At 45.5% G+C, this 24,699-nt stretch overlaps 1 protein-coding gene across 1 annotated transcript in view; it reads left to right on the top strand.

Moving 5' to 3' along the window:
- LOC130040725 (guanylate cyclase soluble subunit beta-2-like) overlaps nucleotides 1-23,933 on the top strand; it is a 72,698-nt gene extending 48,765 nt beyond the window's left edge. Inside the window, exons 14-17 of the mRNA XM_056132715.1 lie at nucleotides 3,612-3,766; nucleotides 4,860-5,011; nucleotides 7,722-7,817; nucleotides 23,797-23,933. Coding sequence (XP_055988690.1) covers nucleotides 3,612-3,766; nucleotides 4,860-5,011; nucleotides 7,722-7,817; nucleotides 23,797-23,933 — 540 coding nt within the window. The remainder of the gene's footprint in view (nucleotides 1-3,611; nucleotides 3,767-4,859; nucleotides 5,012-7,721; nucleotides 7,818-23,796) is intronic.
- Nucleotides 23,934-24,699: the final 766 nt, after the last annotated feature.

Here is a 24,699-nt window from a genome sequence, read left to right as displayed (position 1 = left end):
TACTTTTGTTCACACATTTTCAACAAGTGGGTCAGGTTTGCTAAATTGCCAACTTTTAATAAATAGCAGTACTCCTAAATTTTTTTAAAAATAGCCAACTTTTCTTCACTTAGGGAAATTGTGTTTCCAACATGCTGTCTGACAGGTTCATACCTCAGGCTATGGAGTGAAAGAGCCTCCAGCCAGCAGGCTAGACACACAGCTTTCCTTCTGCATGGCTACTAGCAAGGCAGCTGTTCACCTTTCTCACAGGAAGCCACTCTTTCAAGTTTAGAAGCTTGTTCACACTATAAGAGTGGGAAAATTCTGGAGATTATAACAATACTTTTACTCAGTAGTTCCCCACCTGCTTTTAAAAATTGAAATCATTTTACTTCTCAGAATAAAACAAAACACTAACTAAAACCCATTATAATAAGAAATGTGATTTTTCCAAATTATAAGATTCTGACAATGAATTCCACTCACCCTCACCACAACAATATAGAAGCTGAGAAATAATAGCAGGTTATTGTAGCCCCTGTAGTCTTGAGTAAAAGAAAACTGTAGGTAATCATAAAAACAATAAACCCACAAAACTTGACCTATTCTAAAGAGATGCATCTGCTGAATAAAACATCCCATGAAAGAATTAAATCAAGATGTGAAGCAAGTAACATAAATATATGGTCAAAAAGGAGTTAGTGTTTCTATTAAAGAGCTCTGCTGGACAAAAAAACAATTGAAGAGTTAATATTGTAGAAATAGTATATACAACTTAGCAATAGAGAGAGAAAACAATACTACAGCAATAAGTATAAACTTCATCAATAAATTCCTAAAAGTTATTTTTATGAATTTATCAAGAAGAAAACAGGAAAAGATGTTATTACATCTAAGATAAAGATAGAGACACCATTAACTATTCTCCAGAAATAGCATATTATGTCAGTTTACTTAAGGAAGTAGGAAAAGAACAATAAACATATTGTCTCTTAAGATAATTATGATGCCTTTTCTACATTAGTAATCTTTGACATCTTCTATTATTTTGCTCACAGAATCTTTACATTACATATGTGGAATATACAGAGGTCTTACTATGCATGAGACAGCATTCCTTGGTATTTTTAAAAAATGAATAAATAAGCCTCATTTCAGGAAGAATAAAATCAGGCATTAAAGGCTAACTGTCTAAGTCTGATTAGGATGTAGAAAGCTGCAAAATGGTAGTCCTCCCTCCCTCCCTCCTTCCTTCCCTCCTCCCCCCTTCCCTTCCTTCCTTCCTTCCTTCCTTCCTTCTTTCCTTTCTTTCTTTCCTTCTTTCTTTCCTCATCAGAAATTAAAGATTTAATTTGTTATATTAAATATAAATGAATTAAATTCCTGGATGTGACATGGAGATTTCTTCTTTCAAGGAGAATACCTTAAATATGTTCATTACTAGTATAGCAGAAGTAATCCACTAGAGCTGTAGGTAAGATATAGCTAGTAGTCAAAACTTTTGTGAACATTTAATGGCCAAGTGGGGACTGGAATGTCTGATCAGAATCCTCAGAAACCAAAGGGTGCTTGTCTTGGTCATTTCCAGCTGCAATCTGTATCCACCTACCAACCCATAGGACTTCATCAAATTCTTAGATTATTCAGTTTAAGTTAAGGGACAGGTAACAGGAAGAAACCCTCTGTGGTGGACATGACCTTCACCAAGTGCACTGCAGCAACTTTTTGAGTTCTGGAGGCAGAAGAAAATGGCAGAAAATAATATACCAAGACATAGAGAACCGGAAAATGCCTTCTCCCCCATCGAATCCTGCAAATCAGAAAGTAGAGAGTTTGACTATAGAGTGAAGTACTTTGTATGAAGCCAAAGGAAGTACTCAGACCGTTGCTGTGGCTCAGCTCTGATATACTGCCGGGGATATGGACCAGCACAGACTTCACAGTATTTAAGATATCTAGCAAAGAATGCTTAGATACAACTCAAATACAGATTAAATTCATACAACTCTGCTAAGAATTTTAAAGGATCTACTAGAAATGGGGAATGAAAGGTGTGGGGATGGGATGCAGAAAGAAAGAAGTAGAGTCCAAGAGGAGAATCAGGCCAAAATGGGCTTATTGAAAAGAGAGTGCTCCTAGGTGGGTTTCATAAGCCTCTAGATAAACTAATGAAGATTGCACCAATCTGTGTTTTAGCATGGATTTATTTTGATGGAAAGGAGGTCTGGTGTTGGTTAACTAGCACCAAGGTCAGGTAGGCAATCTTTTGTTGTGGGTTCCAGGGATTCTGGAGATAAAGGGCCGACAGAGATGGAACTGCATATGCAGGTTTCAAAGTGTCCTTCTCTGTGCAGATCCAACAGGGAACAACATTTTGAACAGATGGGAAGTATATACACACTGTATCTCTTCCTTCCTCTTTTCCTTGTTTTATCTCGGTCTATCCAATTGAATAAAGATTTTAATATTTGAAGTAAACATTTTTATGGGCTTAATAGAGATTGGACACAATAGAATAAATGAGCACAGAGCAACAGAAGTTATTTAAACTTGGTTATAAAAATTAACTATAAAAAATAGAACCTAGTATCCTAGTATCTTAGAATTATTAAATGGATTATCTATCATATGTGAAATGTGTTCTAAAATAAAATAGTAAAAATGGGTCACAAGAAATATTTGAAGTAACAATGGTTGAGTTTTTTTCAACATTGTTGAAGGATACCAACCTATATATCCAAGAGTTTAGCAAACCTAAATGAGATAAATACAAAGACAAACACTTCTAGTTAAACACAGTAAAAGTCCTACACAGTATAAAAAGACAATGAAGATAAATGTGAAAAAAAAATTGAGAAGGAAGAAGAATATCAGACTAATAGCACAGCGGTAGGGTGTTTGCCTTGTGCGCAACCAGCCCGGCCGAGCCGGGTTTGATTCCTCTGCCCCTCTCGAAGAGCCCAGCAAGCTACTGAGAATATCTCGCCTGCAAGGCAAAGCCTGGCAAGCTCCCCGTGACGTATTCAATATGCCAAACACAGTAACAATAAGTCTCACAATGGAGACTTACTGGGCCCGCTGGAGCAAAATCGATGAACAATGGAAGGATAGTGCTAGTGCTAGTGCTAGAAAACTATAGAAACTATAGTAAACTACCAGTCCTACTTAGTGTATTTACCAATACCACAGATACATGACACTACACAAAAATTAGTTGAATATACAATGGGCTAAAAATGAAAAAGGAAAATTAAATTAAACTTATTTTAAATCTTAGAAATAACAAAATTGGAGTAATTTCACTACCTAATTTAAAGAATTATTTTACAGCTGACACGTGGTGGATATGGAGTTGGAATATTGTATGCCTAAAACTCTTTCATTAACAATGTTGTAGATGCAGGTAGCACTGCACTGTAGCACTGTCCTCCCGTTGTTCATTGATTTGCTCGAGCAGGCCCAGTAACGTCTCCATTGTGACACTTGTTGTTACTGTATTTGGCATATTGAATATGTCACGGGTAGCTTGCCAGGCTTTGCCATGCGGGCAAGATGAAAGTAATTAAATAAAAACTAAGAAGAATAAATAAAACACAGGGTCCCTTTTTATTGAGCTTCTCTCTGTACAGATCAGAGTGGGGATCCACACAGGACCGGTTTTAGCAGGTGTTGTTGGGGACAAGATGCCACGGTACTGCTTGTTTGGTGATACTGTAAACACAGCTTCTAGGATGGAAAGTCATGGTCTTCCTGACAAGGTGCATCTCAGCCCAACAGCCTACAGGTAGCCATCCATTCAATCATTGGTTCTGCCTTTCTTTGCCCTGCCCCCACCCCAACAAAAAGAACTTAGCAAGTATGGGATGGCTGCCCGGTGGGGAAGGTGGTAGGGGTGGGATGGTGGAGGATTTCCGGAAGAAATCCATGTGTTTTTCTTGCCACACTGTGTTATAAGATAGATTTTATTTGCAGGGAGCATATAAGCAAATAAACTAGTCCAAATTATAGCCAATGGCCAAATCCTATCAGTTGTCTTTTTTAAAAAATAAATAATGTTTTATTAAAACAGCACACTTCTTTTTTTCATGTATATTCTATGGCTGCTTTTATGCTACAGCAGCAATGTTGAGTAGTTGTGACAGAGACCATATGGTTTAGGTATAAAGCATAAAATATATGCTGTATCACTGTATCACTGTCATCCCATTGTTCATCGATTTGCTCAAGCAGGCGCCAGTAACATTTCCATTCATTCCAGTCCTGAGATTTTAGCAGCCTCTCCTTACTCGTCCTTTCCAATAGTGCCTTATTGGAAGCTCTTTCAGGGTCAGGGGAATGAGACCTGTTATTACTGTTTTGGGCATATCGAATACGCCACAAGGAGCTTGCCAGGCGCTGCCATGAAAATATATGCTATCAGGTCTTTTATAAAAGAAGGGAAACATGTAAAGTGTTCGAATGAGAATGACAACAACCTTGGGGTATATTAGGTGCTGAGGGAAGATAAAAAGGAGTGCCAAGTTCCGATAAGAGCTGTGCTTTGATGCGCGCACACAGGCACTGCATAGGTGGTTCTAGAAATAGGTTTGCAGAGGTGAGTGCTGTGCTGGAACAAGAAAATCTGCTGGTGGTGTCACAGAGATTGTCTGGTATCTCCCTCTGTCATTGGCCAACTGTTCACAGTCAGAGCTCACACCCCCCCCCCTCTTCCCACCTGCCTCTCTTCTCCCCTGGGCAGACTGTGGCTAAGGTTTGAGAGACCCTCACTCTCCTGGGTCTGCTATCTCTCCCCCCCCACTCTCTTCTCACTGTAGAAAATTCTCAGGCCACAGACCCGTGATGTTTTATACCTGGTATATTGTTTTTCTCTCATACAGTGCTCTGGAAAACCAAGGGTTTGAAATCATTGAAAGGGGTGAGATTGAAGTGAAAGGGAAAGGGAAAATGATTACATACTTTCTGATCCAGAACCTGACTGCCTCCGAGGATGAGATCATGGGCCGAGTACTGTCTGAGCTGGATGACAAGGGTAAGCAGAGAAAAGTGGCTTGTCCTAGAAGCAGAGCATCTGTTCCTTCTAATCGTTTGGGATGTGTTTGGTTGGGTCCTTGGTTTGGAAGGTTCAGCCCTGGAGTCCTCTCCACCCATCACCAAGCCACTACCTCCCACTCCACCAAAGCTGCCCAGAACATTCCTCCTGTGGCTGGATGTGAGGACAGGCCCAGAGATGGAGCTAGGATAAAGGGCTCCTCTAACCTTTGCTTCCAAGGTTCTTCCCTGTGCAGGAAAGGGACTTTTCTTTCTCCCACTGGCTTCTCCTGCCGCTGAGGTGGCAGTGCTCTGGTCTTCCTCTTCTTACGGGGAAGCTTTCCTCTCACACTGAAATCATTCATTTTATTCACTCTTTCCTGACATCCATGCACTACCAGTTCCAAGAATTACAAGAGAGGAGGTTTAGGGTCACACAACCAGGCTGAGCTCAGCAGGGATTGCCCTTTGGCTTGGGGTGCTTTCATAAGCTGCAGGGAAGGGGAGGGAACTCAATGACCTGGAGCAAGTGCTCTACATGCTCTACATACATGAGTGCAATCCCTGCCCCTCACAGCTTCCACATGTGCAGCTGGGTAGCAGCCTGTGATGATCTTACTGGGTGGCCCCAGCCCCTCATATTTGGGTCAGAGCATTGAACAGTGTGGCCCAGTTGGCCAAGTATCCACAGTCCATGGCCCCCAGCATCCCCGACACCTCCCCTGCACCATTTAGGAGGCCTCCCTTCAGAGAAGCAGCAGTTGGATGCCAACAGCAAGGTCTCCCTCAGGGGCAAGATTGGGAATGCTGACCCAAGGGGAGAGTCACACACAGGAGGCAGCTCTGAGGCTGACCAGTGAGAATGGCTTCACTCCCACAGATCTCAACACCAGGGTTCTGGTATCTCACAGGAAGAACTCAGGCAGGCCAGAGTGATAATATAGTGGGTATGGCATTTGCCTTGCATATGCCAACCTGGGTTTGATCCCTGGTATCCCATATGGTTCCCCGAACACCACCAAGAGTAATTCTTGAGTGCAGAGTCAGGAGTAACCCCTGAGCATTGCTGGGGCTCTCTGGGACTCTTGACCAACACCTGTCCTCTCCACATTTGAAGGTGTCTCAATAGGACAACAGGACTCATGGTTACTGTTTCCTTGGGTTGGACTAGGAGCCAAGTATTTGAAGAGCTTTCAAAATTGCCCTAAGTATTTTCATTCAAATTCTACTCCCCTCAGTGTCTCAGGGTCTGTGGGCTGGTTCTGGCCACATGTTACACTGGGACAAATTATATACTGGAAACAACTTTGTGGAAAAACCAGAGCCACTCTCCTCTTTCTGGCCTTTAAATTTCTAGACTCGGGAAACCCCAACATGGTTCCCTCACCTCCTGCCCTTATTGCTATGCTATCTTCAAGGCTACTCGAGAGTGTTCATATTCTTTCCTTTGCTCTCCCTGGTGGCCAGGAAAATAGGCAGGGTCCCCTGCTGATTATGAGAGGAAGGGGCAGCTAGAGGCTTTGGTACCAATAGAGAAGGTCCCTGTATTCAAACCCCCTGCCCCGGCTGCTTCCTCCTGTGTACCCCACAGGGACACCCCTGAGCTTTCTAGTTTGAGGATCAGGGTTGGAGTCAGAAGACTCGAAACATCTTCAGTTCTGAGATGAAATCAGAATAAAAGCCACCAAGAGGAGATGGTGAGTGGAAGAGTCTCCCCTGAGGACAATATGGAGCCCCAGAAAGAAGAAGAGGGATTTGGAGGGAGGGAAGTAGCACCCCCAATCCTGCCTGCAGTCTCGGTGCCATTAGGAAGAGGTCCTGGTAACTTGAGGGTAGAGGAACAGCGACCCCAGCTTACCCCTGGCCAGTGGCCATCACGCATGGACACAGCACAGGCTGGTATGTAGCACTCAGCGTGGCTCTTGACCTGTTTGCTCTGCTCTTGGTCCTTTTCCTCGGGTTTCCTAAGAGGAACCTGGGCCAGCAAAGCCAGAGAGGGTGTCTGGCTGTGTCCCTGCTATATCTGGACACTAGTGCAGAGCTGGCAGGGCGACCTCATGCGGAAACTGCTCCTAGGTCGGCCCGAAGACATGGGGAACTCGGATACAGATCACATGAATGGGGAAGGCATGGCAGGAGGCTAAGAACCAACTGACTGGACAAAGGTGCAGGGAAAGGAAACAGTGTTAGAGAACCTTCTCGAGGTGTTCAAGTGGCTGGAGAGGGCGACTCAGTTAATCCATGTATGTGGAAGGACTCTCCTTTGGCAGATGGATGGGAAATGACCCCAGTGTGCAGACTGTGTTAAGATTTGGGTGACAGCTGTCTAGAGGTGGACTTCCTTCTTGTGCCTTCTGGGTGACTGTCTCCTTCCTCCCAACTCAGCAGGAAAATAATCAGAGTTGAAAGTCACAGGAAAGAGGGCACCTAGGAGAGCGCACCCACAAGCTGGCCTCCTTCTTTCCCCCTTGCTTCCCAAAGCAAGTGCAGGGCTGGTTTCTCAAGGGAGTGTACACATCAGATGCAAATGTTCCATGGATGCTGACCTCTGAGCTCTGGTTTGGAACAGAAGAACCGCTGCCAGGTCCCGCCCCCTGAAATAGCCAGGGGCTGTGGGGCTCGGAGTTCCCCCAAGAAAGACCTCTGCTGTGTTGCAGGAAGCTTTCAGGCACATCTTCCTTACCCTTCCATCTCCTCCTGCTTCTTTGCAGAGGGCAATGCTCAGGGAAGCCAGAAGGGCAAGACCGTGGCCATCATGAAGTATGCAGATAACCGGGACCCACTCCCCCAGAAGGAGGCTGCGGATGGTGAGTGCTGCTTAAACACGCAGAGACAGTGTTAGTGGGGGATGAGACGCCCAGCAAGGACCAGCTTAGCTGTCACGTGGGCCCCACATGCTTCTGATGGTCATGCCACAGTCTTTTGAATTCACTGGGGCTTTATGTTCAGTCCTTTCTCAAACCACTCACCGTCATTCCCACTCTCAAGTGTTCTTCTCCAAGGCATCTCTGATACCCGGAAAATTGCATCTCTCTCCATGTACCCACAATATTAAGTTTCTCTGGACACTGTGTCCTCTGCTGGTAGGGACTGCTGCCAGTGCTGGGGAAAGCAAGCCACCACTTTCTGGTGCTTGGATCCAGCTCAGGTGGAGTCTTGGATTGGGGAGATGAGAAGCTCTGAGAGAACTTCCTGCTGTTCCCAGAGAGGGGCTCCCCCTGCCAACTCTGGCTGACTAGAGTTGTGTGTTTTGCTGACACTGTCTGGGCCTCAAACAATCATCCAAATGCAATTACAATCTGGGATAGAAAGAGTCCTGGCTCTAGTGTGGTGGCTGAGGAAGGCATTGCTGCTCCTGGCCTCAGGCACAGATGTGCTTTGTGGCCCCTCCTTGAGAGAGCTGAAATTTTTCTAGAGGAAAAGACAACAAGTAATGAAAGAAATAAGATCACTTCAGAGTGTGAGCAACACGATGAAAGAAAATTAAGTTGGAGAATGGAGGAGAAAGCCAAGGAGGGAGCAACCTTTCTGCTGACATAGGCTCAAAAGGAAGAAGCCAGCCGTGTGCCAGTGCCATGCTCATTGGCAGAGATGAGCTGAACCAGACCAAAAACCAAGGCCAGTTTGTGTGTAGAGGGAAGGGCAGGTGAGAAGGAGTGAGAAGTGAGTTGCCAGGATGAGGAGAAAGGCAGGAAGGAGTCTTGGACCATCTGGCTTAGAGCACAGGCAAAGAGGGGAGAGTGGGAAGGCTGTGAGTTTCCCCAAGAACATAAAGGGGAGAGGTTCTCTCCCCTCTCCTGCAGGCTGCTCCACAGATGGTTCTGGAGCCGTCTTGGAGCTTCCGCCTGCCCCAGGAAAGCAAATTCACTTTCTAACTTGGAGGACCCTCCAAGAAGAAATTGACAGGGACAGGGCCAGAGACCCCAAGTTGCTGACAGAGAGGGAGAAACATCTCTCTCACTGAGAACCTCCCTAGTGGTGTTGTTTTCTTGGAGGAAGAAACAAACCACCAAATCCTAAGGAATAACAGAGGCCACCCTCACCTTCATTTCAGTTGTGGGGGTAGGAGCAGGAAGGGGCACTGGGGCCATTCTCAGAACAGCATCAAAGACTTGCAGTTGTGAAGTTGAGGAAACTGCCATGAAATCCCATGTCTCGGACATGCAAAGGCAACACTCAATGTTCCAGCTTCTTGTCTTTGGCTCTCTGTGTCAGAGTGAGAGATTTTCCTCACACCAGGGGTGGGCCACTGGACATGGGCATCCCAAAGACCGAACCATATAGATTTCCTAATAGATTTCTGATTTCTGGGCAGGTGGATTCATGATGAATTGCCCACACTGTGAATGGCGAACTGTGTGGCGTGAGCCAGAGGCTTGGAGAAGTAAGGGCAGAGGCAGCTGGGTCCTGGGCCTTCCCCAAGCTACCCAGCCTGGTCCAGCCACACAGACACAGCTTTGAATAACTTCTCCAGGTCATTTGAGTTTGAGGTCATCAACAATATAATCCTCCCTCCCTCCCTCCCTCCCTCCCTCCCTCCCTCCCTCCCTCCCTCCCTCCCTCCCTCTCTTTGTCCCTTCCTACCTCCCTCCCTTCCCCCACCCTCCATTCCTCCGTTCCTCCGTTCCTCCCTCCCTCCCTCCCTCCCTCCCTCCCTCCCTTCCTTCCCATCTTTCTTTCTTTATTTTTTTGCCCTGTTGGGAATGGAACCCAGAGCCTCACACATGCCCAGCCACTGAGCCACCTCCTCACAGTCTATTAGCTGGGGCAGGGGAGCACCTGGAAATGCTCAGGAATCACTCCTGTTGGTGCTTGAATAACTGTATGTGGTGTCAGGAACCAAGTCCAGTTGGCCACATGAACTTTAACCCCTGTATTATCCCTCTGGCTCAGCAACCACAGAATTTAGCCAAGAGGATTTATGCCGCTTCCTCACTGAGGCCAGGGGTGTGGTTGTTCTTTGGCCTTTTCAGCTGTATCAGCATGGCACGCTGCTCTATTCCCACTCTCCCACATCCCTGACACTTTTTCCCTTGGTTCCCGGGTGGGCCTCCAAGGAATATTTCCTTCCACTGCCAAAGTCTAGGGACCCTCTGGAGCCAAGGCCATGGGCTCAGGCTCCAAGCCTGGGTCCCAAATCTCTAGGTCCTTGGTGACCCTTCAGGGATATCCTCCATGTGCATGTTCTCGGCACTTCAACTTCAGAGCCTTTCTGTGTGCGAGCTTCATGGAGCTGTGGGAAGTGGGGCCCCACGACCCTCTCTCCTGTGCTTATCCCTATTTCCCCCAATATCCAAGGGTGTGGGAGCACACAGAGCTGGAGAGGAGAGGAGAGCCCAGAGATCCTCCAAAGGGCCAGCCCACCCCCCCCCACCCCCAGGTCGTCTCCCCTGCCCTGGCTTTCTTCCAAGGGGACTTGATGAATCTTAGGGAGGGTCTGCGAGCAGCAGAGGGGAAGCAGACACCCACAGCATGGCCCAGGCCTACCAGCTGCACCCAGGAGCTCATTTACATGTCAATAATCTCCTTTTTTTTCACTCTTCTATGTATCCGGTGTAAGATGTGGCAGTGGAAAAACTCCTGTGTGTAATTAAGCAGGAGTCCTCAGTGGGAGAGAGCTTGGTGCGTATTGACCCAGATACTGAAGCAATCACCTTTTAGTATTGACCAAAAACTGGCCATCCAGCTGTTCCTGCTGGCAGACTATTCTGACATCTCGTCAGAACCCTGTTCATGTGTTTTTCAAATTTCCACTTCCTTCATCTCATCTCTACACTGATTCTCCTGAGGATCCAAGTCACGGGTTCTAGGAAGACTTGTGTCTGGCACTTTGGAAGGAGCCCAGGGACCTCTTGGGAGGTGGCCCTTCCTTGGAAATTGCAGTCCACTATGGGTTCCAGGCAGGCTAAATCAGCTGGCAGGACTGCTTCCCCAAGCCCCTAATCATATTCTGGAGGACATGCAAAGGGGAGTGTGTCATGTTCCTGCTGCCTGCTGACGGGTGCTGAGTGTCTCCAGTTGGACTCACTCTAAGAACTTTCCCACTGTTTGCAATTCCCCTGCTGGGTAATTCTTGGATGAGTTTGTGGTCACTTCATTGCTGGGGTCCCTGTCTCTTACTTATAAAGTCTTGATAATGGAAGTCTTTCCCAGAGATATCCAATTAGCCAAGGTCTATCTGGTTTGAGGCCAGAGTAAGGAGTTTGTACTCCTATCTCGATGTCTTTTTTTTTTCTTTTTGGGTCATACCCAGCAATGCTCAGGGGTTACTCCTGGCTTTGCACTGAGGAATTACACCTGGTGGTGCCATGGGGGACCATATGAAATGACGGTGATCAAACCCAGGTCGGCTGTGTGCAAGGCAAATGCCCTACCTGCTGTACTATTGTTCCAGCCCCCTACCTTGATGTTTTAAGAGCCCTTTTGAAGACTTCATGAGTGTAGAAATTGAACTTTCCTGGTCTTTGCTAGCTGGGACTAACGAAAAGCATGGTATTTTGTTTGTAACTGGGACCTTTTAGAAAGAGGAAGTTCATCAGCAATGTTCTCTGGAAGGAAGACTCTGGAGGTACAAATAAAGTCTTTGGAGACTTGGGTTTGATTAGAGAACGATTTGTGATTGGTCTACTCTGTCATGTGTCTACCTTGAGGTCACAGGCACATGTAGCATCAGAACTGTGGGAGTGGTATGGTATCTCCCTACAGTGTTTGGCAGAACAGACGGTTGGGCCTCACCCCATGGGTCTGGAGGAGACCTTGGAGTCTGGTTTTTTAACCCTCTTCTCAGGCAGAACACACCACAGGCTGATGCCCACCTTCAGGAGGAGCATTAGGATGAAATCAGAATTCTGGGCCCATGTCCAGGGTCTGGTACCCAGTAAATATCTGTGTCCCTGGACAAGGCCCCAGGATTAATTTCCTACATCCTAGAAGGAGAGGAGTAGAATGTCTTGTTTGGGGGAGGGTCTCTTTGAGAAATAAATATGATACTGTGTATGATCTGAAAACTGTAAAATGCTGAAGATATGTATGCTACTGTGCTGGAGCAATAGCACAGTGGGTAGGGCATTTGCCTTGCACGCGGGTTCAATTTCTCAGTCCCTCTCGGAGAGCCTGACAAGCTACTGAGCGTATCCCGCCTGCACATCAGAGCCTGGCAAGCTTCCAGTGGCGTATTCGATATGCCAAACACAGTAACAACAAGTCTCACAATGGAGATGTTACTGGTGCCTGTTTAATGTATGCTATAGACAGATAGGAGATTATAACAGCTGTTTCGTTACTTGGAGAAACTATTGGTGGTTCTAGTCACTTACCAGTGTTAGTGAAATCCTAATTATTGGATATAAGTACCCAATAAGGTTTCATAGAGCCTTGTAAAGTCTGAAAATTAAGTCTTGGCACAAAACTGTAGAAGGACTGCAGAAGGTTTTAAAGAAACCATCTATTTCAAGCCAGGCATTTTGACTAGTGGGCAGAGAAGATCCATGTGGGGGTGAGGCCCCAGCTAGACAGAGTCCAGGGCAGGTGGCAAGCATGGGGTGGGAGATTCGGAGGGGTACTGGGAGAGTCTCACCGACGCTATGGACTCAGAACAGGACAGGAACACAGCAGGGGCTTCTGGGAGCTGGAGATATAATTCCTTCAGGCCATGATCTCTTTTCCATGCACAGGTCTCAAGGGGGTATAGATGGTTCTAGAATGGTGCCACCTCCTGGAATCTGGACACAGAAATTCTGTTTGGATTTTTCTCCAGATATCATTTTTTGAATCCCTGACTTTGTTTTCCAGGCCACACTCTGGTCAAGGTAGCCTGCCCTTCCCTGCATTGCCCCTGCCCCCACCCTCTGCCCCAGATCAATTGGACATGTTGGAAAATTAACCCAGAAGGAACCAAGTGGGAGGAGAGAAAGCAGAGACCATGAGGAATGAAGGCCAGTTTGGGGCAGGGCAAGGAGAGAGGGTATGGGGGTGGTGGTGGTGGTAGGGAATACTGCAAGAGACACTGGGCTGGATTAGCAGAATGGGGTGAAGCTGAGAGGATGGGTCTGAAGACCCAGCAGTCTGATTTCAGGGTCAAATCGCTCCCCAACCCCGTCAGAGAGAATCAGAATGGAAACCAAGATGTGTCTTCCCCTCCCTTATTCTGTATCCCCATTGCATGTCCTTTATGAAGTGTCCAGACTGTGATCACTGGTCCATGGCTCAAATCCCACCTTTATTCTTCCAAACTCCACATTTCAGGGCCAGAGAAATAGTGTAGCAGGTGGGGCACTTGCTTTGCATGCAGTCAACTGGTTTTATTGCTGGCATCCCCTATGGTTCCCCAAACACAGCCAGGAGTGATTCCTAAGAACAGATCCAGGAGTGATCCTTGAGCTCTGCTGGGTGTTGGCTTAAAGCAAACAAACCAAACCCCACACTGCAGCACCCCCTCCCCCCAAAATTCTCATATAATAAGGTGATGTGATAGTGCTTTTCTGAATAATGAAGTATGTCTTCTGCAGCCATTCTGGGCACTTAAATCATTCTCGATCTATGGGAGTTTCTAAATGACTTTTAATTATTTCCCAGGCTAGTTTTCTCTACTAAAGATTATGGTTTTTAATGTATGTTATAGAAGGAGTATTTAGTTTTCACACAAAGTAATAATTTCAAAACCTGGAAGTGCAGATAATCCCATCACTGCAGACTGAATCTGTCTTCCTGGGCTAATGTGCTTGTGTGTGTGTGTGTGTGTGTGTGTGTGTGTGTTTGTATGTGTTTATGTGTGAGTGTGTGTGTGAGAGAGATAGAGAGACAGAGAGAGATAGAGAGAGACAGAGACAAAAAGATAGGGGGTAGGAGGGTTGGAGGGAGGGGGAGAAAGAAAGGGAAAGAGAGTGCACAGTCTAACTCGTTCTCTTTTTTTTTTTTACAAAAAATGGCGTTGTCACATACAGTTTTGTAAGTTAGCAGGTCATACATTTCTTACCCTTGAAACCTTTGACACATTTTAAAATAGAGGAGAGAAATTTAAAAGAGACATCATGCATTTTGACCTGGTCCAGTGGTCTTCCATGGGACTTCTGCTGTTATATACCCAAAGCCATATTTTAATTGTATCAAATGGAAACACCACCTATCCTCTCATTTTGTATATTAATAATTCTGGGAATCTTGAGGCTTTCTTTATTTTCTAAGAAAGGCAAACCTAAAACCACAGTTAAACTGATCTAGATGATTCCACAAGTCTAGATATTAGTAATGCATACGATGTGCATTGCAGTTTTCAATTAATCAGAAAAGTTAATTAACCAGAACATTACATTTCCCAACTGTGCACAATAATGAGCATTAACTGTAGCAAAGTGATGGTACAAATAGTCCTCAGGATTGTGAGCAATGGTCTTTGGGGAGCCAAAGATGATACATGAGAATTCATTTCAAGTAAACAAAGAAATTCTTCCACCATCTGGACTGTGGAATTGGCTTAGATTAACATGTCAAGTGTGTGTGTGTGTGTGTGTGTGTGAGAGAGAGAGAGAGAGAGAGAGAGAGAGAAAGAGAGAGAGAGAGAGAGAGAGAGAGAGAGAGAATTCCAAGAGAGTCCAAGAGAGCTTACAGTTCTGCACTCATCAGGTCTTGCTTGAATTGTTTGGAAGCCTCGGTTTAAACTGGAGTCATGTTTTGTCTGCCCTGCTTTCAACAGGCTGTCTTGGTTCTTTTCCCATCAATCCTAGCCTGTCTTTTTCTCCCTGTTGAGCAAGGAAGTTTTCCTCAAGAAGAGAAAGTGGTAAAAGAGAAATAGAAGTACAAGGGAAATAGTCATACAACTATAAGAGGAACACAATTAAGATAAGCAAGAAGACAAAAAATCCCACGTTAGAGGAGAAACTCATGTGCTCTGAGGGCTGAGAATAACTCAGAAATGAGAAACCTAGTCAAAAGTTCGGGAAAGGAATTAGAAAGAAGAAAAAAAATGTTTAGAAGTTTTAAATAAAGGGGAAACAGAGAGGTCTGTAAATTATTATTTTTTATTTCTGCATATACTTCCAATTTTTTTGTGATATGTGAGGCTGAAAAACAGAAGATTCATCCTGGCCACAGGAAGATCCTGATGTGGCACTTCAGGAAGATCCTAGAAGCGGCACATCCTGAACAACAGGGTCTGTCCATCGACAGCAAAAGGGACCGTTGCCTCCACTGTATTCCTTCCTATTTTTTTTTTCCCCTTTATTTTATTTTATTTTTTTTAAAGTTGTAGATTTACAATTTTTTGTGCTTTGGTTTCAATTATACAATGATCAGATACCCATCCCTCCACCAGTGCCCATTGTCCACCACCATGGATAATATCCCTCCCACCCCCATCCCCCCATCCCCCCGTCTCTGTGGCAGGGCAATCCCCTGTGTTCTCTCTCTCCTTTTGGGTGTTGTGGTCTGCAAAAGAGGCATTGAGTGGCAAACATGTTCAGTCCATAGTCTACTTTCGACATGCATCTCCCCTCCTGGGAGGATCCTCCAAACATCCTTTATTTGGTGCTCCCTTCTCTATCTGAATAGCCCTTTCCTCTAGGATACCCGGCTGGCCTCTAAGTTATGGAGTAATCCTCCTGGTGCTGATCTCAGCTATTCTTGGGTATTAATCTCATACTTTGTTACTTTATATCCCCCAGATGAATGCAATCTTTCTATGTCTATCCCTCTCTTTCTGACTCATTTCGCTTAGCATGATACTTTCCATATTGTACCACTTGTATGTAAATTTCATGACTTCATCTTTTCTAAGAGCTACATAGTACTCCATTGTGTAGATGTACCAAAGTTTCTTTAACCAGTCATCTGTTCTTGGGCATTCAGGTTTCTTCCAGTTTCTGGCTATTGTAAAGAGGGCTGCAATGAACAAACAAGTGCAGATGTCACTTCAACTATACATTTTTGCCTCTCTGGGATATATTCCCAAGAGTGGTATTGCTGGGTCAAATGGGAGCTCAATTTCTAATTTTTTGAGAATCGTCCATACTGTTTTCCAGAAGGGCTGAACCAGTGGACATTCCCACCAACAGTGAAGGAGTGTCCCTTTCTCGCCACATCCACGCCAGCATCGGTTGCTTTTGTTCTTTTGAATTTGGGCCAGTCTCTGAGGTGTGAGATGGTATCTCATTGTGGTTTTGATCTGCATCTCCCTGATGATTAATGATGTAGAGCATTTTCTCATGTGCTTTTTTGCCATTCGGATTTCTTCTTTGAGAAAGTTTCTGTTCATTTCATTGCCCCATTTTTGGATGGGGTTGGATGTTTTCTTCTTGTGGAGTTTAACCAGTATTTTGTATATTCTGGATATCAACCCCTTGTCAGATGTGTATTCGGTGAATATCCTTTCCCATTCTGTAGACTGTCTTTGTATTTTGGTCACTGTTTCTTTGGAGGTGCAGAAGCTTCTTAGTTTAAGATAGTCCCATTTATCTATCTCTGTTTTCACTTGCTCGGCCAGTGGCGTGGCATCTTTGAAGATACCATTAGCTTCAATGTCATGGAGGGTTTTGCCAACTTTATCTTCAATGTACCTTATGGTTTCTGGTCTGATGTTGAGGTCTTTAATCCATTTTGATCTTACTTTTGTACATGGTGTTAGGCAGAGTTCTGAGCCTATTTTTTTGCATGTAGCCATCCAGTGATGCCAACACAATTTATTAAAGAGGCTTTCCTTACTCCACTTCACATTACTTGCACCTTTATCAAAGATTAGATGAGCATATGATTGAGGAGAGATGTCAGTGTATTCAACCCTGTTCCATTGGTCTGCAGTTCTGCCTTTGTTCCAGTACCATGCTGTTTTAATTATTACTGCTTTGTAGTACAGTTTGAAGTTCGGGAGGTTGATTCCTCCCATTTTCTTTTTCCCAAGAATTGCTTTAGCTATTCGTGGGGGCTTATTGTTCCATATAAATTTCAAGAGTGTTTGCTCCATTTCTTTGAAGAATGTCATGGGTATCCTTATAGGGATTACATTGAATTTATACAATGCTTTCGGTAGTATTGCCATTTTGACAATGTTAAGTCTCCCGACCCATGAGCAGGGGATATCTTTCCATTTCCTCATGTCCTCTTTTATTTCCTGAAGTAGCGTTTTGTAGTTTTCTTTGTACAGGTCCTTTACTTCCTTAGTTAAGCTGATTCCTAGGTACTTGATTTTCTGGGGCACAATTGTGAATGGGATTGTTTTTTTCATGTTGCTTTCTTCTCTCTCACTGTTTGCGTATAGGAAAGCCATGGACTTTTGGGTATTGATTTTATAACCTGCAACTTTACTATACGAGTCTATTGTTTCTAGGAGTTTTTTGGTGGAAGTTATTGGGTTCTCTAAGTAGAGTATCATATCATCTGCGAATAGTGAGAGCTTGATTTCTTCCTTTCCTACCTGAATGCCCTTAATATCTTTTTCCTGCCTAATCGCTATTGCAAGTACTTCCAGTACTATATTGAACAGCAGTGGAGAGAGTGGGCATCCCTGTCTCGTCCCTGATCTTAGAGGGAAGGCTCTCAGTTTTATTCCTTCCTATTTTAGCAACTCCGACTCCTTCTTGTTCTGTTTTAATTTTTGTTAAGTTAATCCCACATATGATACAATCAGGAGGACACAAAACAAGGAGATTCTTTGATCACAGTATTATTTAGAGGAAATTTTCTCTCCAAAGTCCTCATTGCATTTTTATGAGTTCAGGGGGGAGATAGGTTGTACAGTGATCCTTATACTTTTGGAGAAATTGAGGCACAGAAGGGCATTGATTAAGGAGAATTCATATTTGTGGGTGATGGCAAACCTAAAGGCAGACAGTTCTTGTCTTTTCAAGGGAAAAATTCTCTCTTTCATTAATTTATTTGCTATGGTAGCAAAACAAAACTGATCTCACACCTTTCAAATGCATTGTATCACTTATCAGACATGTTTGCATTTCTGAGATGCTCAGTCCATTTATCTATTCACCCACTTCTATATTACCCCATTTTTCTTCCCTTTGCTGTTGTGATAATCAAGGGTTGCAGACATGGTTGGTTATGGTTCTGCAGCTTGTGACTGAGGTGCTCTCCAGGAACTGCATGCATTGGCTGCGGTGCTTGCATACACTTGCCTATATGCTAAAGATTGAGAACTCTGCTTTAGGCAGTCAGGGGTAGGGTTGCTGACATCAGAGCCTTGGGGACAGAGCTCAGTGAATGCAGGCAGCACTGGGGATCAAAATCATGACCTTTTACTTGTCAGGCAGTTGAGGTTTGCCACTGACCCATCTCCAGGCTCTCCATTTCCTCTCCTCCCCCCTCCTTGGCTTTGGAGCTCCATACAGTGGAGTTCAGGACTTACTCCTGGCTCTGCACTCAGAGATCACACTTGGAAGTGCTCAGCAGACCTATGGGATGCTGAGGATTGAACCATGTGCAAGACAAACTCTGACCTCTCTCCAGTTCCTTTTAAAATAATAGTGCTTATACCCCAAAGGAAAAAAACAATGCTGCAATCAACTCTGTAACTCAAGTGAAAGGAAAATTTTGGAATAATAAAAGAAAATGAGAGCAAAAATTAGCAACAGCAAAGAGTAAAAGCAGAAAACCCAGACACTGGAATAATTAAGTTTTCCAAGAGCATAGGATATTGCTACATATGATTCAGCTCTCTGTGTATGTGTTTGTATGAGTGTGTGTGGGGGGGGGGAGGGGGAGCCTTAGTGGTGGTGGTGATACACTAAATGAATGATGTCACACTTAGCTATCTCCACCCTGGCCATAATCCATAAAATATGTCACATTTGAGTTTTGTGAACATTGATTCCTTATTAGATTAGTTTCATTTATGCGAGAACTAGATATTCCATGTGAATTCCCACCTAGAGATACCCCAGACACATGGTTCTAGATATCCCAGGAACACCTCTTCTTTGTTCCAGGATCCTCTCCCAGCATTTTCTCCTTATCCTGGGCCTGATAATGTGGATAAGTGTATTGATCAAATTTTTCCACATGTACGTCAACACTTAAAGTTCATCAATGACCATCACACTAGCAAGCTGAGCTTGTCTCAGTCGAATTGCTTGTATTGAGAACTACATTGCATTTTTGGCTATTAAAACAAAGGCTTGGGGCTGGAGTGATAGCACAGGGGGTAGGACGTTTGCCTTGCACGCAGCTGATCCGGGTTTGATTCCTGGCATCCCATATGGTGCCATCACCAGGAGTGATTCCTGAGTGAATGAGCCAGGAGTAACCCCTGTGCATCGCCGGGTCTGACCCAAAAAGCCAAAAAAAAAAAAAATCCATAAAAACAAAGGTTCGGGAAGAAGTCTGAGTTGCTTCCAGGACCTAACAGTAAAATTCATTATTTTAAGAACAAAAGGTTGAAGACAGAAGCCCTGTCTGTATTTTCTGAGTTTAAGGGCACTGAAGTTAGATGAGCCTCAGATCTCATGCAGGAATGTCTCTGTACCAGAATGTCCCTGGAGCAATGATGAATGTCAGACAAAGAAAGATTAGGCAGCATTGAGAGGCTGGAGAGATAGTACAGCAGGCAGAGAGCTTGCCTTGCATACAGCCGACTGGGGTTCTAACTCCAGCATCCCATATGGTCCCTCAAGCAATGCCAGGAATAAGTCCTGAGTGCAGGGCTAGGAATAGCCCCTGTGCATCACTGGTTATGGCATAAAAACCAAAACCAAAAGCAAACCAAACCAAACAAACCACAACAAAGAATTGGTATCGTTGAGTTTAAACTTTCGAGAGAAAGGAAATGAACATTGTGTTCACTGCTCTCTAGAAGCCATCTGATTTAACAATATTGACCAATCCAGGAAGGTAGGGCTCATCATCACTGCCCCACTTTGAGGCATCAGCAGTGTTACCAGTATCAGTGGCAGTGCCGGGCTGTTCCCTCAACCTTAGACCGTGTGATATCAGGCTCAGAACTCAGAGTCAAGGGACAGAGGGGATAATACAATGGGTTGGGAACTTTCCTTGCAAATAGCTGAGTCCAGTTTGATTCCTTCTATCCCATATGATCCCCGAAGCCCTGCCAGGATCTCTGAGCTCAGAGACAGAGTAAGCCTTAAGCACAGACAGGAAAGAAAACTTGGGGACAGTCACAGGACAGGGGAGATCGGGCAAGTGATAGACTGGGCATGTTACCCATCAGAAACACAGCAAACAGCATCTCAGTTCAGTTCAGCAGGAAGCCTTTGGTATTCCAGCCACATTCCCCAGGAACCTGGCTCAAAAAAAAAAAAAGACCCCCTGACCACCAACACTAGTCTTAATTCACTGGTTTGCCCTATGTCTTGTTTCAGCTCCTGATGGATCAACAGAGGCTGAGGGGAGTGTGGAGACCAGCCAAGGCACCACTGAGGTGGCTGAGGAACCCGGACCATGGCCTTCCCCTCAGACAAAGACACACCCCTTTCCTCAGGACCCTCTGCCTTCCAACTTCTGTGCTTTGCTGTAATGCTTGGGGGGGAGGGGGGAAGGGCACCTCTTACCTTGTGTGGTGGCACTGGAAAGCAACATGAGCCTAAAGTTCAAACTTCTTACTTGTGCTGTATCTATTCCTCCAGGTTCCTTTGAGAATAAAAAAATCTGGAAATGAAACCCCATCCTGACAAGTTTGCAAAAAATGTCTTTTTACATGCTCAGTTCAAAACCATTTTATGTACTTTGAGACTTGGGGTTGCATTTGTTCTAGGGAAGGCTGCACTTGGCCGTGAGACTGCTTTCTGGTTTCCAGAGGAGTCTGTGGCTTTCATCAACTCCTCACCAGAGTTCCACTGAATTTCTGCCTCTGAGCAAAAGTCTCAGTGGTCGATTTCAGAGGACACCCTGACCCCAAAACTCATCATGTGTAATGTCTTGTTTTAAGTGACAGACGAGGAGGAGGAAGGCGTCCCAAACAGCACAGTTTATAAATCATCCCAGTGCACAACAGTGATGCAAAAGGCACTCGGCCAGGGCTGTGGCAGGAAATCACTTTCATCCCCAGCCACAGGAATGACATGGAGCAAGATAACCAGTGTTGAGACCCGAGTAATAGCATAGCGAGTTGGGTGTTTGCCTTGCATGCAGCTGACCCGGGCTCAATCCTGGCATCTCATATGGGCTCCCAAGCCCTGCCAGCAGTCATTCCTGAGTGCAGAGCCAAGAGTGACCTATGAGTATCACCGGGTATGGTCCCCAGCCAAAGCAAAGAAAACCAACCAGTGCTACTTTCCTCCAGAATTTTCTGAATGTCAAATGTTCGGGGGGGGGGGGATGTGAAAATTGCTGAAAGGGCAGAGGTAGGAAAGGCAGGAAAGCCTGTGCCCAGGCAAACACTCAGGCCCCTTGCCAACAACTTCTTTGAGCAAAGAGAGCACCTCCATGGCCTCTAGTCTGAGAGTCTGGAACCCTTGCCTGCACTGGACAGTGCTGGAAATGTGTTCAGAGTTTTGTGTCCTACGGGAGAGGGGGGGCAGAGAAGTACGGGACTGTACATCATCACTTGACAATGGTGAGGAGGACAACTTGTTTTCAAGGTAGTTGTGGTGTAGGGTGAGGGGTGGGAAAACCTGCAGTGCTGGGGATCCAACCCAGAGCCTCACACGTGCAAACCACAAGGCCCGCCACATCCCTGGCTCAAGTTGCATGTTTGGAAACTCAGCAGGGTACACACCATTTGATGATTCATTCTTGCTATCACCTTTCTTGTCCCACGAAGCATTCCTTATCTGTCAGTGACTAAGGATGACTGTCCGCAACCAATCCCAGACCCACAAGGGTAAATAAAGGTGGTGAAAACTGAATTCCTTGCTTCTCCCTTTCCAACAACATCCATGTCTCCTGTCAAGAAATAGGCAGGTGCAGGTCCAATCTCAGCAGTGTGGAACATCAGCAGGGAGGAGTGGGGTGGAAGGGAACCCAGGGTGGAATCAGTGCTGAGGACAGAGTCAGAGATACAGGTTCTTGCTCAAATGCCACCACTTGGTGCACCAGCTCTTTAAACTCAGCTGAGGGACACACAGTCACTCTTCTCCCCCGAGATTTTGGGAAGTGAGGATTTGGACATGAGTGATCTCACAAGCAGAGTAACTGTTTTCTATCAGCCAGCAGCAGCCTGTATTGCTCACTTCATGGTACTTCTATTCCTGGCAGCAACCAGGGTGAGGCTACTGCACCTAACAGACAAGGAGACAGAAACACAATAGGCTCATGTGGCAGGCATGGTGCAGGGCTGAGACAGCACATATATTAATCAAAGTTAGGACAAGTTTGAAAACCAGAGACAATCTATTACAAATAGATAAAAAGGAATTTCCCTGTACAATGCATAACAAAAACAGATGATAGGAAAGTCCAGTGGGGGTCCTGGTCAGTTGTCAAAACTGACCAGTTGTCAAAAGTTTGGGGAAATTGCTTACTGTCTCTGTACCTTAGTTGTCCTTTTAACAAAATGGGGATGATCTGAAGTTCTGCTTTTATCTGTGTCATGTGCATTATATTAAATATAAGTAAGACACTAGAAGCATCACTGAGGGTTGGTAAACGACTCTTTAAATGCTAGTATTCTTTGTGTTTGATTTTTGGGCCACACTCGGCAGTACTCAGTGCTTACTTCTGGCTCTGTGCTCGCGGATCACTCCCGGTGGTGCATGGTTGGCCCTATGCAAGACAAATGCTCTACTCACTGGACTATTGCTCCAGCTCCGTATTTTTCACTTATTAAAAGTCCTCTTAGGGAATGCAAAGACAGTACAGAGGATGAGATGCTTGTTTATACACAGCTGACCTTGGGTTTAATCTCTAGCACCTGGCACCACATGTAGCCTCCTGAGTACAGAGCCAGGAGTAAGCCCTGAGCATCCCTAGATAGGCACCCAAACCCCAACCAAAAGTCAAATAAAATGATTTAGTCATCTTCCTGAAAAAGCAGGGGCAAGAGGAGGTAGTCCAGCTTGCCATTTTCATTACTTTCCCTATAGATTTCCCCTCAAATTTTTAAGTGTCATGAAGGGGACCCAACCTAGAATTTGGAACACCTTTAGGTGGTAATGCTGTCCCAAAAGCTGAGGAGTCAAACAGAGCATGAGCAGATGGTGAGAGAAAGAGAAAAAGAGGAGTCCGAGCCCTTAGCCCCAGCTAAGCTCGCTCTGCTCCCTTGGCCCGACAGAACATGCCAGCTTGATGCTCCGTGATAAGCACAGCTGCCAGGCATTAGGAAGCAGGTGCCCATATTCTGATTGAAAATGGAAAGGATTTTCTTCAATGCTCATTGTGATGGGAAGAAATGATTTCCAGCTGCAAATGAAGGACTCCACCCTGTGTTTGGCAACCCCAGGAGGCTGCAGTTTAAGTTTGGGAACAAACACTGGTGGTGACAAATCCGAGAGTCCTGGGAAACCTGGTTGGCTGATGGCCTCGGGTGCTCCCAAGGTTCCTGATCTCTGGGATGACACCGCCCCCTCCCTAAGTTTGAGCCTTAGGAGAATCATTGCCCTGCTGGGGGGGGGGGGGAGGTGGGAAATTGATGCCCCTTTGAGTATTTTCAAGTGCTGGGTTCAAACCTAACACTGAGATTAGTCCTATGTCTATTGTTCCAAGGTTAAGCAATCACTCCCAAACAGATTCTTGCTTTTACTCTGGCCAGCAAGCAAGGAAGGCAGATTTGGAATGAGGAGAGATAAAGCAACTCCATTTGCAGAACTTCCAGGAGGAGTGTCCCCTACCCGCCCCCTCCCCCAAAACCTACCACCCATGAGGTTCATTTCACCTGTTAACTCTGGGTGCCTGTAGCACCTACACCTGCCCTCCAGGGTGTCCCTGACCCAGAACTGCAGATGGTTCTTGTTTCTGACCCGGTCCAACAGTTCCAGGACAATGACCAACTGGCTGGCCTCCTGCCCATGAAGAGAAGTGAACATTTTCATTAGTAAGAACTTGATGCCCTTATCTATCTGCCATTCTCCTTTTGGAGAATGCTGAGCTTAGGTGATGAGACTTCTCCTGACCTCTGACACACCACCCCAGTTGGTCATGGAGGCCAGGCTCAAGGGGCACAATGCCAGAATAAATATGTATCTCAAGTGGAGCTTGCCTTCACAGGCACAGGTCTCAGTTTACAGCTGCAGATGAAGTGTTCCTCTAACAACTACAAGTATTTTAAAAATGAAGAAAAAAAGGAAGGAAGGAAGGAAGGAAAGAAGGAAAGAAGGAAGGAAATACGTGTCTCCACTTGAGACACATATTTATTCTGGCATTGTGCCCCTTGAGCCTGGCCTCCATGACCCACTGGGGTGGTGTGTCAGAGGTCAGGAGAAGCCTCATCACCTAAGCTCAGCATTCTCCAGAAGGAGAATGGCAGATAGGGCATGGAGGTGAGGGCAGGACTGTGCCAGCTGCCTCCTGCCTCTCTCTCCCTGTGCTTGACACTTTCCCTCTGGCAGCTGAACCTTGGTTTGAAATGCTCAGACCCGGCAGGGCCTGAACCTCAGCCTCCCCAGGGCCCAAGACTATTTTGTTCGCAGCAACAATCCACCTCCCCACTGCCCTCACCCCTCTCTTTCACCCTTTCTCCTTTTCCAACTTTCGTTCATTTCGGGTTGTATGTAAGAGAAAGAAGGCGTGTGCCTGGCTGGGATGAGATCATGCCTTCCCCTCGGAGCAGGCTGTGTCTGCTCATCAGGGTTACTGGAAGCA

Source organism: Sorex fumeus, unplaced genomic scaffold (genome assembly GCF_029834395.1).
Source record: "Sorex fumeus unplaced genomic scaffold, SorFum_2.1 ptg000095l, whole genome shotgun sequence".
Taxonomy (NCBI): Eukaryota; Metazoa; Chordata; class Mammalia; order Eulipotyphla; family Soricidae; genus Sorex; species Sorex fumeus.
The sequence above is the reverse complement of the archived record's forward strand: the minus strand, read 5'-3'. Positions and strand labels throughout refer to the sequence as shown.